This window comes from Chelon labrosus (assembly GCF_963514085.1).
Source record: "Chelon labrosus genome assembly, chromosome: 5".
Taxonomy (NCBI): domain Eukaryota; kingdom Metazoa; phylum Chordata; class Actinopteri; order Mugiliformes; family Mugilidae; genus Chelon; species Chelon labrosus.
Window position 1 is genome coordinate 19,856,246 of NC_140341.1, and position 19,422 is coordinate 19,875,667.

Here is a 19,422-nt window from a genome sequence, read left to right on the forward strand (position 1 = left end):
ATCCATTTTTAACACTGAGCTGTGGCAGTGTTTATATGTTCCATGTGAAAAAACTTGTATCATGAGTTCACCCCCCCCCCCCCCCCCCCCCCCCCCAAAAAAAAAATAAATAAAATAAAAGCAGTGCATCTGCAGGAGTGTCAGAAGTACAGTATTATTCCAACCAACTGAGTTTAACAGACACAAGAGGGAGCAAGAGGACAACTAGACAAGATGATCTGTGGCGACACCACAAGTGCCGTTCAGTCAGATATTACATCAAGTTATATCACATATATATACGCGCCTCAAACACCCGCACATGCCTATATAGGCACATCTAACCTCTCCTCACCCTCTCTGTTCTTTCTTCTCCTTTACAATCTCATTGCAGGAACCAGGGGGGACACGGAGCTGAGCTTCCAGAGATATGCCCACACCCTAGATCTCACTCCCTTGGTTCCTCCATACTCGAACATCAGAGGACCACCATCGGTCTCTACACCTTCATCCCATCCCCTTGACCCCCTCCATCCCATTCCCTCAACCCCTTCATCCCAATCCCCTACCTTTTCCTCCCCTTAACCTGATCAAAATATACGTATTTGTATATATGGAGGTTTGTGGTCTTGTTAGTGAATAGTGTTGTAAATAGGAACACACTGATCTGGCCTCAGTGCAGGTACCCAGCTTATACTGTAAACTGGACAAGGTCTCATTTCACCAAATGTTAAAATATAGAACACATTAGATGTGAGGCAACAGTTATGTCAAAATAATAAGATATTTCCCCAAAAATGATTTAGCATAGTTTAGTCATTATTTTGAGAACATTTCTGATTACTCTGAGATACTAATTCATTATTTTGAGGTAAGTTTGTCATCATTTTACGGTAATAAACACTTTTGTGATACTATCTCACTATTTTTACTTATTAACTCATTGTTTTGAGGTACGTTTCTCATCATTTTAAGATACTTTCTTGTTAAACTGTGGAAGATTCTCATCATTTTGAGATTATTTGAGTTAGTTTCAAATTATTGTGAGATATTTTTTGTACAATAAAACCCCGCTGTCAATAGCCATTGTGTACATTGGCACACTGTATTGTTTTAATTTGAATCCATATGTATATCTGTACACTTGCACATACTCTGCAGTACGTCTGATGCCTTGTACTTAAACCTGCAACGACCATTAACTTTAATCTAATCTGAAATTGATATGAAAACTCATTACTTCGAGGCTTCTGGTTATTTTAAGATGCTAGCTCATTATTTGATGAACTTTCTAATTATGGTGAGACATTAACTCATTATTCTGAGATACTATTTCAGCATTTTGACAAAACAAAAAAAAAATAAAATTGATCCTTAGAAATTTTGAGAAGTTTCTCCTTTTTCCATAATAATTCACATGATCATTTCAATCTCATCTAAATAAGAAATGAAACATAATCCTGAAGCTGATGCATTTGCTTAACACCCCAGCCATAGACCTATATTTAGTCACACAGAGGGGAGAGTGAAACTGGATCGATACCTGCGCACATCTGCAAGGCGTCTGACGCGCACCCAAACCTTTCCCCACGCTTTGTGTCCCTGCATGCGAGTTCCTGGATAATGAATGCGTGACGTTTATGAATGGGTGGAAAACCAAAATTAACCCTTTCACCCCCCTCCACTCCTGTGATGAAGCCGTGGTGACGTAGCTGCAGGTTGCTTTCTCCTCTCCTCAGATCTCACGTTGTTTCCGCAGTTGTGCTGTCGTGAGTCGATCCTACGTTGCGTGTAGCCTCTCCTCTCCGTCCACACGCCCCGCCTGTTCACTGTGAAGAATTACTTTCGTTGAAAGATATTTTATTTTTAATACATAGCTATAAATATATATTTTTTCCCACCGTCCTTACGTGGCTTCAGTGTGAGCTGCATGGATACGGCTGGTTTGAACATTATGGAGATCTGAAGGAGGGGAGGAAAGCAAAGAGAGTGCGCATCTTTTCTCCCTCCATCTCCCCATCTGCTGGGAAGCCTGAGAGGATCATGCAACACTTTAAGCCATGGCGAGCTCTGCTCCTTCTAACCGTGCTGTACCAACCAGGAATCTCTGACAAATACGGTAAGATGATGATGATGATGACGGTGCTGATGAATGTGATGGTGGCACGGTTTTTGTCAGAAATAGTATTATTTCCACAGTTAGTGTGTCTAAGACGACTTTGTGGTGATATCAACCCCACTACTGGACATCATACCCCCTGTTGCATCCATGTTTTAAGTGCATTTATGTATCGTTTTAATATTAAATGAGAGATGTTGGCAAATGTATAGGACCAGAGAGTCTAATACGATTAAACAGAGGAGTAGGAGAGGGAGATGGAGGATACCGGGAGCAATGAAGAAGAGAAACCTGAGCCTAGTGAGCGCTTCATTTCAGTTTCTGGTGGTTCAGAGCACGATTGTCCGTGCATGACACCTGAGGTAAACCTATTTAGCTTGTGTTTAGATTTAAGGTCCTCATCTCACATTCACACACACACAAAAATAGTTGTCAGTCTTATAAAAACCACCCATGCTGGCTTTTGTGCACACTTCTACAGTACAACAAGAGACAGGTGTAAGTGTTGTTTTACTAAATATTATGACAGCAAACGCTCAGTCCCAGGAACAGTGCCTTCAAATTGAGATTTAAATCAAATACCTGCTAAACACCCGTTTACTGATAGAATTCACGTTTCTAATTTCACATCACAGCAGCATTTGCAGCAGTGGCAGCAATATCAGTGGCAACGTGACTGGTTCACACTGACTAACTTCAGTGGTTAGATTATTGCAGTTTGCAGATTGATGCGCTGGCCCGGGATGCAAATTATGCAAGGATGGCAACAAGTGAATTTTAACAACCACTTCTGCACTTACACCCACTGATAGCTTTTAATGACTTTTTACCTCCATACCTTTTTTTTTTTCTGACAAAGATTGAAAATTCAGTTTGTCTGACATGTGTAGGTGGGGATTTGTGAAGTAGGCAGGGAATTCAATGAGTAATTCAGACTGAGATTGAAAAGGGGCCAAATGTTATCCTCTCTCAATGAGGAAAAAAAAAAACAGTGAGTAACACCCTCAACCTCTTCCCCTTGTATATTTTTAATCATGTAAATGATTAAAGGCACATTTCACAGCCTTTTCTTTCCATATTCATGCAACAGCTTAAAAATCATTATTTACAGTCACATGTCAGCAGCTCACAGCAAATGCGATGAACACTGTGCTGCCATTAAAGAAACATGCACTGCCAAAATAAGAAAGTGCACGAGAAAACAACAATGAACAATGAACAGCCTTGCTGCCAGGCGCCTGGGATTTCAGCACCACGGAGAGAAACCAGTGTTGCTTCCTCTTGTCTGTTCATCCATCAGAACCTTTCTTTTGTCTCCCATCTCTGTCCTCTCACTCCATCTGTTTCCGTTCGTAGCCATCAGCGCATATGTTCTTCTGCCGTCCAACCTCACACGCAGCATGATGCAAACGTCTCAGTTGACGTCTCTGCAGCCTGTGATTTCCCTCAGGGACAGATGTTCTGTTGCCATGACAAACGCTTTACAATAGATCGGGTTTCTGTTAAATCTGTTCTGCAAAGTTTTGGGATTCATTGGGAGCTTTTCTCCAATTCTATCGTGCTGTGGAACACTTTTTTTCTATTTTAAATGCATAATAAAATAATTTAATAATAATTCTTAATACTATTATGAAAAAATGTCAGCGTAGCTTCTATTGCAACCAACCTGATGGCTATTGACCCTCCAATAGAAAGTATCACCATGTGATCATAACATCTCAGTGCATTAATTCAACTAGAATAAATGGAACATTTGAATCCCGAAATAATAATAAAATTTCATTGTCAAAAAAAGTAAAGTTTTAGCTCTACATTGCTTGTTGTCCCAACAAAACCACATGCCATTTCCTGGACAACCAGTCACAAGATCTGGCATTCACCCTCATTATCCCCATAAAATTACTCAGATGCATCTTAGTTTGGTCATTGTTATCTGTGCATCATTTAGCTGAGGCTCATTTCAGCCTAATCTACAGATAGGAGAGTCCAGATCTCTCAGAAGGCGGACGTGTTGACATGGAGACGCAGTATTGTTTTTAAAAGATTTGTGTCAAAGCTTTGGTTCAAATAACTTTTTATGAAATGCAAATTTCAAGGCTGAACGTTTGAGAGGCCGTCACAGAAAAGCAAAATACTTGCACAGACAAATGTACCCAGTCTAAGAGGTGAGTCACTGTTAGGCTGTGCGTCATTTCGGTTAAAGGTGGAGAAAACAGTTCTCAGGCACTGTTCTCTTTTCAAGTTTTATATTAACACCCAATCCACAGATCCATCAACCCCAAGGCTACCTACCCTATCTGGGATTTAAATATGAAAACGCCTACTCTGCCCACGCAGATTCCTACCATTTTCTTTAGCAAATTGTTTATTATTTTTTTGCCTGTTACATGCACATGGAGACTTTGGAAAGGATGTCGGAAAGAGAACTGAGCCGTGACGCAAGAGAGAGAGAGAGAGCTATCCATGCACATTCTGCCGCGCTACGTTCCTATCTATCGTCAGCCACCTGCTCCTTCCCACGTTGCCATACCCTCCGAGGTCTTACTCACCAGCCTCAATTAAGAAAAAGTGTAACGACTGGAGATGAAGCACAAAGGAATAACTAAAAATACTAATGAGGATTCATTATGGGTGTCTCTCATTATTCACAGTAATCAGCAGCGCCTGATATCAACTAATAAATCTGTATTTAATAGCCACAAAAAACCAGGTCAACACCTTATCTTCAGTCATGCTTATCAAAAGTGTTTGTGTAGGAAAAAGAAAAAAAAATGTTCAAATAAAGATTAGATAATTTAGTGTTACGAGTTAGTGAACTATTTTTTTCTGTTTGTTTTTTTTTTTAGTGCGTAATTGGGTTTGGATACTAGATATTATAAAAGAGAAGGCAATGGTTGGTTTGGCTCCCACCGTGCAGTAACATTAGCGGTTAATTTTAATGAATATTCCGGGGGTTAAGCTCACATTGTCTCATTTCTGTCCCCTAAACGTGAGTTACAGCAACCGTTGCCATGGAAATTGCTGTGATAGGTATTACCTGTTAGCCCTCTCTTTGTCTTTCTACCTCAGGTTGCCTGTTTGAGAGAAGATTGTGCACAAAGGATCAGTTCTGCTCAAACGGTGAGTACAGCACGCACACATGGACAAACACACACAATCAAACTTAACCTCTGTTTTCTGAACTCCATCATTAAACTTTTAACGTGGGGCACTTTCGCAATACGCCTGTACCTCTACGGTGTATTCAATTATTAACCCTGCAGCTGCACACACACAAACATGTGCACACGCCATATGTCACCGGCTGCAAGCTGACACTAAGAGTGTGAATAAAAACACACAAACGCATAAAAGTCAAGGATTTTTTCCTCACTCGGCCCCGGTGAGCCAGAGTCTCTCTCTCTCTCTCTCTCTCTCTCTCTCTCTCTCCGTCACCAGCCCCTCTCCTTTTCCTCATCTTTATCTAAGCCCCTCCCCCGCGACTCTCTGTCTCCATGGCAACACTGACATCACGGCGAGGTCGACACCCCCACAGTTGTTGTGCTAATACAGTGATGAGTCACTGACACACACTTACGCACTTCTCTGTGGAAGCTGCACTTACGCACAAGCTTAGGCATTCACTGGACAGAATACTAAATGGATCGGCGCGCTCGCGGCCCAGGAGCACGCGTAGATGTCTGTGTGTGTCTGAGCCCAGAGCTAAACACCGGGAGGAATGGCTGCTGGAAGGTTTTTAGTCTGATTGCTTGCTGTGAGCCCTTTGTCTTTGGATCGCCGTCTCCACAAGGACATACTATACTTAATAATTATTGAGTTTGTTGGCAAAAACTAAAGGCCAACACAGACTCCATAGACGTGCCTTGTAGTGACAAACACCTCATAAAGACACAGCTACAGCGTGCACGTGAAGAGGCAGAGGAGGTGTTGTACTGCATGAAACGTCTAGGAGCAAAAGTAAAAAATCACTGCAAAATACTGAGACTCTTCTTTTCTGTTTAAGTTAAAAGTCAAAGACACTCCAGTATTTTTTTACTTGTTGATGATGATGAAATATTTTTGAAACATGTGAAACCCTAACCCCGATGAGAAACTTACAGCATTTCTCAAATCATCTGCTAAACATGTAACAGAAGAAATGCTTGACAGTCTACATTATAAATAGCATCCTCGTAGCAGTTGTTCTATTGAGTTAGGGTTAGGGCTCTTCTTGTTGTTATTATAGTACTTATACTGTGTAGGTACCATAATCCTCCCATGGAGATTTTGGGAGTTGCACTTATGATGTTACATGGGGTGATCACAATCTGTTCGGTCAACAGTTTCCAAAAATATGGAATTCATTCTCTGGCTTATCTTAAGTAAATATGGATATGTTCAAAACATAATAAGCAGAGACTAAACTGAGCAAAACACTCTGATGGTCTGCAAACATTTCCTCTCCAACCCAACACTAATGAGAGTCGTAAGAGCTCCTTTTATAGTCTTCTCTGAGGTTTCACATTTAATTACCCTAAAATGTCTTTTAATTACGGCTCGATGTACAGCACAGCTTTCTGTCTCTTCGCAGTAAATCTCCAGTGCACCCTTCAAGGTTTCTAATGGTTAAATCCTTTCTTCTCTTCACGCCTGCTGTGAGATTGAGCACTGTTTGTTTCTTGTGTACCTTGAAGCATTATATAGCACGTACTCCACCTTTCAGGTACAGCAGCCGTTTATTTGGATCAGTGACAGCATCTGTGGCTGGCTCTTATAGAACTGGCTGCACACCAAACAGCCATTATCCACAGTTTGCATTGGGTAGGAGTAGTGGAGTGTGCGGTGACAAATTTTGTATTAGAGCCTGAGCAGGTTTTCATACTGAGTCTATCCCAGACGGCAGTGTTTTTATGTAACATGAGATATTCGGAGCTGCAGGTTTTGTTGTTGGTCTTTTTTATCGTATTTGTTATAAAGAGCTCATTAGAGTGGCAAACGGAGCAAGAGCATACATTGTCACCTGAGTTTTGTGTACACAGTGTATCGCCCTGATCTAGTCCCTCTGCTGCTCTGTGGTGGATGCCAGGTCAGTGTTAAACTCACTGCTGCGGGTTCAGGTTTTAGTCCCCAGCAGATGATCCAGCAAATGACCCAGCCTGACCAGAGGGCTTAGCTGTTCTTATAGAAGTCGGAACCATGTTTAAACTATCACATGATTCTTCGGCTTGGTTGTTTATAGAGTTTACATTGATCAGCCACAACATTAAAACCACTGACAACAGAAGTAAATAACATTGACCATCTTGTGACAGTACAATGTTCTGCTGGGAAACTTTTGGACCTGGCATTCATGTGGATGTTACTTAGACATGTACCACCCACCTAGACCAGACCAGGCACCCCCACCCCATAGCAATGACACTCCTTGATGGCAGCAGCCATTCCCAGCAGGACGCAGCCTGACACAGGCACGCAAAAACAGTCACAAGGTGTTGACCTGGACTCCAAATTCACTAGATCCCACACTGATCAAGTCTCTGTGGGATGATCCACAGAGCCTCCTCCCTTCAACCCATAGGCCCCCACTAACAACATTCTGTTGCCAGACACCACAGAACACCCCCAGAAGGCCCATGTCCATTCTCTGATGAGTCACAACTGTTTTGGAGACACAAGGGAGACCTACACAAAATTAGGAAGGTGTTCATAATGTTACGCCTGATCGCTATTCCAGTTGCAGGACTGGTTTCATGACAAAACTGCTGCTTCCAATTACAAACAATAAAATCATTTTAATGACAAATGTTCATGTGTATTCAATGTGTTCTTCTGTGCGACAACACAAAATCCATCAGCCTATATCCCTCGCACTAAAATGACAGCTACAGGAATAACCCAGGCTCCTGAAATAACTCCCAATCCTATCAAGCCGTGCAGTTTTCTGTCTTCTCACCATTCATCTACCATTCTTCCTCCTCGGGCTCGTCTCCTTTCTGTCATCACTCGGCTCCCCAGGAAGAACGGGAGCATGTGTACTTAACAGTGTAACCCATGTCCGGTGTCACGTAGCATCGTCAGCTTTCTATTTGTGATTTGATTAGTTAATGTTTGCCAGGCTTCAACTGAAGGTTCTAGCTGTTGTTTTGACATTAAAAAATAGTAACCTTAAATTTTATCGTAGAAATCATTGGTTGTATTTAAAAGCAGCTAGTAATGAAAAATTTTCCTAAATTTGTGCAATAAGATGTCCAGGCATGCAGCCTCAACCACAGCATTGATCGTGTCAGATCTGATTTAACTTTAAAATTGAAATCCAACCTGATGTGACGCGACTCCAGGCTTTTCAGTCAAGCTTTGCTGTTTCCTATAAAAACCTGCTGCTATAAAAACACCTTAATCCTGTCTAATCTGTTCAGCATAACAATTCACCATCTCGCTGGGGCTGCGCGAGATTTAGCTGGTGTAGTGACTGCGGTGACTCATCGGTGCACCAAATAAAACAAACTCGGCTCGGCTTTGTCATCAAGCCCACCACACAGCAGCCAGCCTAGCAGTCTTGTCTCTTACAAATATCTAGATATTAGTCCACGGAGCAAAAAGCTCTGCAGTGAAGCTAGAAATGTCTCAGTGTGTAACTCACTTTGATGTTTTGGTGGATGACATCTCTCCTCCTAATTCCTTTATATAAATAGTATTTCAAGTATGAAATGCTTAATTCCCCTCTACATGTTTTTGAGTGTAGCTTATGTCCAAATTTGGTTTGGTGAGGGAGTGAACTGTCTTCTTACTCCAACAGCGCAGAATATACTAACATTGTAAAGCTTAGAATGATGCATCTGCTTCTTACTGGAGAGTAGATGTGAAACAAAATAATAATTATGAGGGCTAAGGCTGACCTAAAGCACGTAATTGGTCCATGCACTTATTAGAATATTTATAATAATTAAAAGAGAACAGTTCGCAGAAAGCAGCCATTGCTGCCATTGTTATTTCTGTTGCCATGAGGCCGCCTGCAGGTTAGCAACTCTTTCAGAGCTGGTAAAAATTTTCAGGAGCACACGCACTCGCAGTGGCAGAGTGGTGTCAAAAGGACTGTGACAAGCAGTATAAGTGGTGTAAGTGTGTGGGCTCAACTTCAAAACTATGACTCACTGCGGTGGGCCAGTGTGGTGTGGGCCGTCATAAGAATTGCAGTTATTGCAAAGTGCTGTGCCTCTAAAGGCTGCGTCACTGAGCCATTTTTGTTGTTCTCAGAAGGCCAGAGTCAAATATTTTCTCTTAAATTGAGGTGCACACAACACATATTTGGACAAACGTGTGGCTCCTTTTTGCCCCTTTTTCTTCAAGTGTTATATGCCAGTATAGCTTTCATCCACAAATTGTGTTATTTACTCCTTGAGTCTCTAAAGAAATCCCCTTAAATATGCTTGCACGCGTGTATGTTCATTCCAGATGGGTTGTTTGGACAGTGCCAAACCTCTAGGCAGGACCAGGTCCGGTACCAGCTGTCAGTTCCTGTACTGAAGAGGATGCAGGAAGTCCTCAAACAACTCATGCTGCAAGGTAAGACAACATCAGTATTATGTATTGAAAAACATAAGAGGTGAGTCATATTGCGCGAAAACAGTTAAAGTGCTTTTTAGGCAGCACTGATAGAAGCGCAATGTCCACTCATGCGTTCTGAATAATGGCAGAAATCCATTCACAATACGAGCGTTATGAACGCGGCTCCTTCGAGAAATATATAAGGAACACCATTGATGTCTGCATATTGATTTCTCAGCTTGTGTCCTTCTATTTCTCGCACAAGCAGCGGGCCTGCGCTGTGACTCTCAGCCTTTGTGGCTTTCTATAATTGCTGCATGTGTGTGTGTGTGTGTGTGCAGGGCTGTCATGGCAGGATGACATCACCCAGTACATATTATCAAAGGAGCTGAGGAGAGTTCCTCATACCACCCTTCCCTCTAAGCCAAACCCCTCATACTCCTCTTCCCATTTGTCTCAGTAAGTACCCTCCAGTTACAGTGACATCTAGAATCAGAAACAACTTTGTTGCCGGGCACATCAAACATTCAAGGAATTTGTCTCGGTGCTGCGCGGCAAATGGAAAATAGAATGGAAGTAAAAGCGAGTACTTCAAGTCGAGAAGCACAAATATACAGTAGATAGCAGATGCATTATTTTTAATATAAGGGAAGTGTATAGCTTTTACATTCAGATATGTACAGCGAGATATGCACGTGTTCCTTTCCTTCCCTTTCTATCCCAGCCTCCATATCCATCCTAATCGTCCCTCTGTCTCTTTCCCGGTTGCCAGGTCCAAACAGCACATCTCCCACCACCAAAGTTCTAAATCAGGGTCCCAATCTCCTGGTGGCAAATATGTAGACTACATGATTGTTGAGCCTCCTCAGTCCCCGCTGCGTATGCAAACATCCCCCATGGACCCATACACATACCACCAGGTATACAAACAGACACACTGACTCAGTTACATAGACAGACAGCGGATAGACAGATGTAACTCGCTAAATATGACTGTCTCTTCCCGTCACAGCATAGGTACCACGATGAAGTAGATAGATCCCTTTTGGGTGCAGAAGGTGGTTATGGGCGCCCCTCTTCAAGGTCTCAGGTCAGTCAGAGGGATCAAGAGCGTGACAGGCAGCTGCTGCAGGAGTTTCTATCTCTGTACCTGGCGTCCGCACAGCCTTCATATCGCCACAGAGGGGCCGCTCCTATGTCCCCTGCAGGTAAAGAAAATCTCTGGAAAACTTTAAACCAATCACTGTCATTAGTATTTATAGTAACAATAAACACAGAGGTAAAAAATGCAATGATCGGTACCACATCGCCATAACCTGTCGTGCTACAAGCAGGTCGGCCTTATTTTGAGGACTTGGAGCTGGAGATACCGCTGGACTATGTGGAAGACTACACCCTAGAGGAAAGGCTTGGTACTGCAGGCAGGCAGCCAACCGTGCAGAATAAGAAAGTTCCCCAGGACTTCAGCGCTCAGTCTGGCAACAATGGTGAGGAAAAGAAACTTGTTAACACTATGCAACACAAGTGTAACACATTTACACTGAGAATGCACATAATATAATATGTGATTATACTTTATTTTAAAACACGACCGTGCAAAAATCATCTTAACCTTTCTTTCCTGTGTTAGACGGCTTGCTTCAGAGGATGTTAGGAGTCTTGCAGAAGTACAAAGTGGACCCCAGAGAGCTCAGTCAGGAGCAGCTCTACAAGCTAGCCCTCATACTGCAGCTGCTGCCAGCCCCAGACAAAACAGGTACAGTCCTCTAATTAGATTTAAGTTTTTGAAGCGAATCATGATATTATAAAGTAATATCTTAACACCTATGACGTGGCAGGTGCATTATTATAATTATGCTTAAACTGAATTGCTTTGATGTTTGTCGAAAAAAATAAATGTATTTTGTCTCTCAACATAGATCCAATTGAGAAAGACCTCATCGCCCTCAAGGAGGTATGTCAGCATTTCTTGCAAGCAGCGATTAGAAAATGTAATCATCCGCTTTTTTTTTTACGCTGACAGGTCTTGTATCGTCCTCCTTAGATGCAGCTGTTAAAAACAGATAGTGTGTCCAATAAACCGGAGAAGCCCGATCCCGTTCCCGGCCCCCCTCATGCCCCTCCTGCTCCCTCCTCCACCTTGGTCCCAGCTACACTGCTGGCCAAGACCGCCGGCCTCTCTCAGTCTGCCGCCCAGCCTCCTCAGGGCGATCCTGTTCTAGCCGGGCATGGCGTCAAGGAGCAGGGACCGCCACTTGTTGAGGGTGCGGGACCCAAGGAGGAGTATGGGTACATTGTCACCAACCAGAGGTCAGCATTTGATCGAGTTCAGCTTTGAGTTCCTCTGTTCTTAATCTCGTATTTTCTTGCGGACCTAGAGATGTGCTTTGCAGACTTCTCTCTGAGCCTGTGAAACAAATGTTTTCCATGTGTTGTTATAGTAATTGCAACTAAAGATCAGAAAGTGTGGTATTTAGCAATTTTTTATTTATTTTTTTCATTTGTAGTTCTCTGAGTATTTATGATGGAGTGAAGCTGTTGGAGCTGTTGGCTGATAAAATACACCTGGCAACAAGCAGCTTCATCACCGTCAGGTAACAGCACAGCTACCATGTGTGGAAATGTGTCAGCGCTATTTCCCTCTACAGGCAATTTTTTTTTTCAAGAATCCAACACGTGTGTCCCTGTTTGTGTCTTGCCAGCGTGGTGGGCCCTGCGCTGACTTTCCGCATCGGCAAGAATGAGCACAACATGACGGCTGCAGAGGTAGCCGCTAAAGCCGGTGAGACTCCGTCGCGCATGCGCACGAAAGCAGGCAACAAAAGGCACGTGGCCACATTGTTTTCTGTGTTGTCTCGTAATGAGATTTTTGTTGTTTCATTCTTCCCGACAGTATCTGAAAAGAACTTCCTGGAGTCGCAGACGAGCCTGAAGATTGTGCAGACTGGCGTGGGAGAGGTGCTTCATGCTCACACGTAGACACACTTCCACAGCCTATTCTATCAAGTAACATAAATTAAGCAGTTGTCAGGGCAACCACGAGATTTAATCATACTTCCTCATTCTTTGCCATTTTCACTGTAATCTAATCACAAATGTGCCTCAGCTTGAGAAATTATTAAATTTACAAGTGTGAAATCTGGGTGCACTGCTTTATTTGTGGTTGTGGTCACAGTGAGGACTGACTCTTTACTCTAGATATTAAATGATCAGCACCATGAAAATCAGATACGCATTTAGGTGAGGACTGAGGATGACCAGTACTAATAATTGGCACAAAGTGCTGACGTGTATAAGGCATGTTTACAAGATGTAGAGTACAGCAGAGACAAAAGCAGCACATCACTTTCACCTATAAAGCTTGTTTTCCATCCATCACTGCCATACCATTGTGTGTGTGTGTGTGTGTGTGTGTGTGTGTGTGTGTAAGCCCCAGTGGCCAGAACAAATTCGGCGAGGCGACACGTCGTAACAGCCATTATTTCACTTGTTGCCATGGCGTTTTATCTCCTCCGACTCCTACCTCCCCCCCTGCTGTGGCTCCCAGATCTCAGGTGCTATGGCAACAGTCACAAGTGTCATTAACCTCATTAGTCGGCATTCACACAAACAGCCTGATTCCAGACCTCGCATCTCACGCTTTGTGCGTAATAGATTAATAACAAAAAGCCCATTTAGGATACTAGGATAACACACACACACACACACACACACACTGGTTGCATTCAGCAATGCAGAGGTTATATAGCAGTTGTGCTTTTGGCACATGTGTGGCGGTGATGTGATCAGCTGTTGGCTTTCAGTCAATAGTTGTTAGCATCACTGGAAGCTGTTTTCTATGCACTCACTGGCCACTTCATTAGGTACAATAGTGAAAACGAATGCATTCTAATGTAATAGCCCTGCACTAGAGCCCTCTTTATGTTTGCTATAATATTCAGTTTAATTTGAAGCATTATCAAAAAGGTGGTAATTGTATCACTATTTTGGAGGATGTAGTTCATGGTGCTGTCAGACTGTACTGAATAAAACACAAACGTGTCGGGCCCGACCCACTGATTACAATGGGGTTGTTGAAATGATAGAAACATGTGTCTGTACAACACAATACAGTTCAACAGTACTACAAAACACTGCCTCCAAAATGAAAACCCAGATGAATCAAAATTTCTCAGTTATTTTAAACAAATGCAGAATACTGTAACCTTTGTTAAGGAAACATTTGGTGCAGCACTTATATATTCGAATGCGCTTGTTGTCACAAGTGTACCTAGTGTATTCTTGAAGACGTTTCGCCACTTAATTTCCCCATTGTGGGACGAATAAAGGTTTTTCTTATCTTATCTTATCTTACAAGAACCACTTACACATGTTTCGGCTTGTTTTTTTTTATATTACATGTTATTGCAATAGATTTAGCATACTCTGCAAATGCAGTTCATTCTTTCCATCTCATGAACAGTCATAAGTTAGGGCAAAGTAAAAACACAATCTGAGTGAGCAAGACCGAGATGACTCTGTGCGCATAGCTACACATGCTTTAGTATTAAAATGGCAAAACTGCTATGGTGGATCCTGTTGGAGCATATTGAAACTTGTTTTGAAATATAGAGAAAAGATGAAGAGCATGTGGACTGACACTCTGGCACACTTAAACTCACAGCACTGATGTGGGGCGCGTCCCTTGCGACGCTCGGCTGATCTCCACTGAGCCTCAGCTGCGTTTTTAATGGCTTCCTGGAGCACAACACCTTGACCTTTCAGACCTCTGTCGTTAAAACTCAGCGTCAGCTGCTCATTGAGCCAGTGCTGCTGTCACGTGCAGTTCCAGGAGAACTGAATTTAGTTGAAATGAAATGAGTGACCTTTGAGCTGCAGAGGCCAGAGATGATAATCTGTTTTGTTTTTTTGCTTTTTCACCTGTGCCTGCACATAAATTACTCACAACTCTTTATGGTTGTCTGTTTTTCCTAGAGGACTGATGCACGGGGTCTCCCTCAGGTGACCAGGGTTTCCCAGGGCTCCAGCGGAACCGTCATCACCCTTGTTTCCATGGCAGTTGTAGGAGGCGTGCTGGTATTGGCCATGGCTGTAGCTTGTCTCAGGCACTACTCTCAGCAAGTGGCCAATGGCAAGCTTGGCCTGGGCCCAGAGGGAGGAGCTGAAACACACTTTGACTACCAGGTATGAAAACATGGTGACTGTGGACTGAAGAAAGGCCTTTACATGTATTAAACAATTTATCTGTTTTAATGGACACACTGTAATGCATTTTTGTCTCCATTTATACATTTATACCCAGGCTTTAGTGTGATAATGGATTGGAAAAGTATGTGATGCCAGATAATGAATGATGAAAATGGAGTTATAAATGTGGGAAGTTGATAGTAGTAGTAGTAGTAAACAGATTAGTATGAAGGTAGATGAAGCAGATTATTGTAGATAGGTAATTTATATTATGCTCAGAATGATGCATTGAGATTATATGTCCAAATTAATGCTGAAATAATCCAAACTATAATGACTTGGTCACCTATGTTGCCGCCATGCTGTCTATTGATCCCCTTTTTTATCGTTTTATACCCCCTTCCCCCATTTTCTCTCCATTCAGGAGCTATGTCGGCAGCACATGGCGTCTAAATCTTCCCTGTGCCGCCAGGACTGCATGGCCGGGGTGAGCAGCGGCATAGCGGCGTCCGCCATAGGCCCGGGCGCGGGCGGGCGGAGGGGCACGGACACGTCCCGCGTCAGCAGCGTTTCCTCCCAGTTCAGCGACGGTCCCCAGCACAGCCCGTCGTCCACCCACAGCTCCACCCCGTCCTGGAGCGAGGAGCCCGCCCAGTCTAACATGGACATCTCAACGGGTCACATGATCCTGGTGAGTGGAGACGCGGCCAGAGTGAAAATAAGGAGGGGAGAGGAAATGTCTGATCCAAAAATAATCCTCATTGTAGGCGTACATGGAGGATCACCTGCGTAACAAGGACCGCCTTCAGAAGGAGTGGGAGGCGCTGTGCTCCTATCAGGCTGAACCCAGCTCAGTCGCCGTGGCTGAGGCCCCGAGCAACATGGACAAAAACAGACACGCTGAATCCCTGCCCTGTAAGCTCACCGATGTGTCACACTTTTTCAGTAAAAAAAAATAAAAATAAATTTAGCTTTTTTTTTTCTCCCTGAAATATATAATTAATTCATCATTTCCTGAACTGACAAATTCTTGTTGAACACTTTTTCCAGATGATCACTCTCGGGTGAAGCTGAAGACCGAAGCAAACCCCAATAAACAAGATTACATCAATGCCAGCATCATTGTAAGAATCCTTCAAACAATCCTTCAGTAGTCACAATTAATGGTCTGTTACTCTGTGATTTATCTCATCATACAATAATAAATAAACAGCAATTCTTTAACCGGTGTCATATGTAAATCACTGTCACTATGCATATTTATGTGAGTTATATTTCTGCACAAACACTCTCTGTAAAGCTCTTTCCAATGTGACACCTGCATTTATTCAGACTTCCTGTTGTCACTCATATCTTATCATTCTTGACAGGAAACTCACCAAACTTTTTTTTTCTTTATCATCTAATCAACAGTTTGATCACGACCCTCGCCAGCCAGCTTACATCGCCACTCAGGGACCTCTGCCCCACACTGTTGCTGATTTCTGGCAGGTCAGTGCAATCTCCTATCCGCTTTCTTTTTTTTCCCCCCCCTCTGCCTTTGTGTTTCTCCCTTTTCACTGAATCTGCTTTGATCAAACGCCGTAGGACACAATAGCTCCAGTGTGACGATCAGATGTGCTTGTGTGTGTGTTTGCCCGCTCCGTCAGATGGTGTGGGAGAACGGCTGCACCGTGATAGTGATGATGACGGCTCTGGTGGAGGATGGAGAGAAGCAGTGCGAACGATACTGGCCTGATGAGGGCTCCTCGCTCTACCACATCTACGAGGTTGGATTCTTGTTTAGGCTGTAGTTTCACACATATGCACCACAGAACACACATATGGTGTCGTTTTCCCCTGCATCGATGCAGCGGTTGCAATAGCTCAAAAGATGTAAGGACAAATGAGGAGTCATAGGATTTAGATTTAAGTCGAGTAATAAGAAAGTTGTCACCGTGCCATTAACTGCTATAGGAGTATTAACATAGAAATGAACTAAATCTGTCTTGCGTGCAAGTTGTTTAATTGGACTCTAAATTTTAGAGAGGTTGCATAAGTCGATGAAGAAACTATACCTCTCCTTAACAAACATGTCACATTCGTTTTACCCTCTTTTCTGTCTCTTCCTCTGCCTCTCCCATGTCCATCTGTGTCTCTGCCTCTGCCAGGTGAACCTGGTGTCGGAGCACATCTGGTGTAAGGACTTCCTGGTGCGCAGCTTCTACCTGAAGAACGTCCAGACGCAGGAGACGAGAACTCTGACGCAGTTTCACCTGCTCAGCTGGCCGGCCGACGGCATCCCCACCTCCACGCGGCCGCTGCTCGACTTCCGCAGGTGAGGAACGGGCGGTCGGGAAGTATTATCAGGTTCACATCAGTGGGTTTGAATCCTTCTCTTCACTTAATCACATCCGTTTCTTTTCTTTGTTTCCCATCTTCCCCGTCAGTCGTCACTGTGTGTAATCAAACACTGCATCCATGCTCTTCGTTTCGTGCATTCTCCACCATCCTAGCTCTCTCTCTCTCTCCCTCTCTCCCAGTGTGCAGGTTGATAGGTTTGTATTTTGACATCTCCCAGTGTCATTTTTGTGGTTTGCAGCTAGTACTCTGGCTCCAGTTGCATAGTCACAAAAATGAGCATTGGCAGGTGTGACTGGCTACTGCAAGAGGGACAGATAATCTGTTGCTTCCTCTCCGCCTGTGCTATCCTGTCTTCCCATCTCACTGGCCTCCATTACCTCACGCAGTCTGTGCCGTTCCTGTCCTCATACATGATATTGCTGTTGTCGTCTGCCATTTACACATATTTCCATCACTTTGACTTGCAGCTCGGTCACTTCCTGCTTTGTTCTCGTCGAATTTAATTTAACCGCAACCCACGAGACAACACAGGCGACCTTTTTATCTTGCATTTGCGAAAAAAGTCAATTGTTGTTGCAAAGTTTGTAATAGAGCGTTTTTTTTTTCTGTCCTTTGTTCTCCTTTCTTTCTCTGCTGTCCCTTGTTCCTGCTTTTCAGGAAGGTGAATAAATGTTACAGGGGTCGATCCTGCCCAATCATCGTTCACTGCAGGTAAGAATGAAATAAAAAAATTGTGATATACCAGAAACTGCAGAAATGTATAATATGAGTGTTCTGTTTGAGGAGTGGGTTGAAGTGAAATACTCCTGAAGATCAGTCACTGTTTGACTCTCTGACCCTCTGTCGCTCCCACAGTGATGGCACTGGCAGGGCTGGCACCTACATCTTGATCGACATGGTACTGAACCGCATGGCAAAGGGTGAGTCACTTGAATCCGCACATTCTGCACAAATTAGTTTTTTTTTTAACTTGGAAATCAGAGATCTTTGTTGGTTGGGTTGAGCAAAGTTATATTACATGTTATGGACAGCAGAGGGCGCCAATGACACAAGGCAAGTAATACAGCTCATGAACATTGAATTGTTACCATTGACAGTATATACTAGATTGTTACGCACAAAACTATTTACTATATGTAGTGATGTATTAATAGACAGTTACCTGTAGTAGTTTAGCTGGTTAATAGTATCATATAGCAGATGCCATTTAGACCCAGTGTACAACAACTGCACCTTTCAAACACATGGCTAGAAATGTAAAAGGGTCTATTTTAATACACATTAATAAAATAGTAACCAACTAGGTTTGTTGCCAAAACCAAACCAAACTTTTTCTAAACCTGAGATATATATATTTCAAAATGAACTTAATTTTAAAGTCAGCACTGACTTTTGGTCTTGAACAAGAGGCGAACAGATGAAGTTTCTGTGTTTCTGCCCATATAAGGCAGATTTTAATTGTAGGCCAAGATCATCCAAAACCTAAAAAATGACCACATTTCACTGATCCTTGTGATGTGTTACACTGATTCTCGTTGCCGTCACAATTCATTTTTAATTGTAAGAAAGCTCTTAAAAGTCCTGCTCCAAGTCATTTATCAGGTGAATTATTACCCCGTGTCTCTTCCCGCTCATGGTCATCCTCAGATGTCTGGTTCCTTGTTATTTCAAGGTCCAGACCGATAAAGTTGATAGCACCACAGCTATTTTTATGACTTTTTATTATTCTATTCTCTATTATCTGCCTTGTTTTATTGTAAAGCACTTCTCTGTTTACTACTATTCAGATTTAACCGTTGGGTTTTATATATTTTTTTAGATCGCAGAGTTAAGGCTCATTCTAAACCTCTTATACAAAATGAATTGGGAGACTTTTGTTGGTTCTGATGCTGTTACTCTTCTTGGTGTCTCTAGGAGTGAAGGAGATTGACATTGCAGCCACACTGGAGCATATCAGAGACCAGAGACCTGGCCTGGTCCGCACAAAGGTACCAACTATCTGTGTGTGCTGTATTCGCACAGTGCCGGTGGTGTCTCCTTCTGTCTTATCTCTGACCCTTTTCCCTTCTTCTCACTCCTGCTCCTTCCTGATTAGGACCAGTTTGAGTTCGCTCTGACAGCAGTAGCCGAGGAGGTGAATGCCATCCTGAAAGCCCTGCCGCAGTGAGGGGCAGCAGCTGGAGGACACACTGGCCACATGCGCTCACACACACATACACACACACACACACACACACACACAAAAAAAACGGAAAATCAAAAGACACACG

At 43.1% G+C, this 19,422-nt stretch overlaps 1 protein-coding gene across 1 annotated transcript; it reads left to right on the plus strand.

The window, feature by feature from the left end:
- The first annotated feature begins 1,751 nt into the window (after positions 1 to 1,751).
- Positions 1,752 to 19,324, plus strand: ptprna (protein tyrosine phosphatase receptor type Na). Its single transcript, XM_084544890.1, has 24 exons — positions 1,752 to 2,098; positions 5,168 to 5,218; positions 9,530 to 9,640; positions 9,964 to 10,081; positions 10,395 to 10,542; positions 10,635 to 10,830; positions 10,957 to 11,109; positions 11,253 to 11,378; positions 11,542 to 11,576; positions 11,667 to 11,932; positions 12,130 to 12,216; positions 12,325 to 12,404; positions 12,516 to 12,580; positions 14,597 to 14,806; positions 15,234 to 15,500; positions 15,577 to 15,724; positions 15,860 to 15,933; positions 16,223 to 16,300; positions 16,459 to 16,578; positions 16,960 to 17,126; positions 17,810 to 17,863; positions 18,008 to 18,072; positions 19,067 to 19,140; positions 19,248 to 19,324. Exons 1-24 carry the CDS (start codon positions 2,023 to 2,025, stop codon positions 19,317 to 19,319), a joined length of 2,841 nt encoding a protein of 946 aa, XP_084401016.1. The 5' UTR covers positions 1,752 to 2,022; the 3' UTR covers positions 19,320 to 19,324.
- Positions 19,325 to 19,422: the final 98 nt, after the last annotated feature.

Coding starts and splice junctions, on each gene's coding strand:
- ptprna (XM_084544890.1), top strand. CDS start 2,023: ATGCAACACTTTAAGCCATGGCGAGCTCTGCTCCTTCTAACCGTGCTG. Junction 11,379..11,541: donor GCCAGCCCCAGACAAAACAG/GTACAGTCCTCT, acceptor CTCTCAACATAG/ATCCAATTGAGAAAGACCTC. Junction 15,501..15,576: donor CAACGGGTCACATGATCCTG/GTGAGTGGAGAC, acceptor TCCTCATTGTAG/GCGTACATGGAGGATCACCT.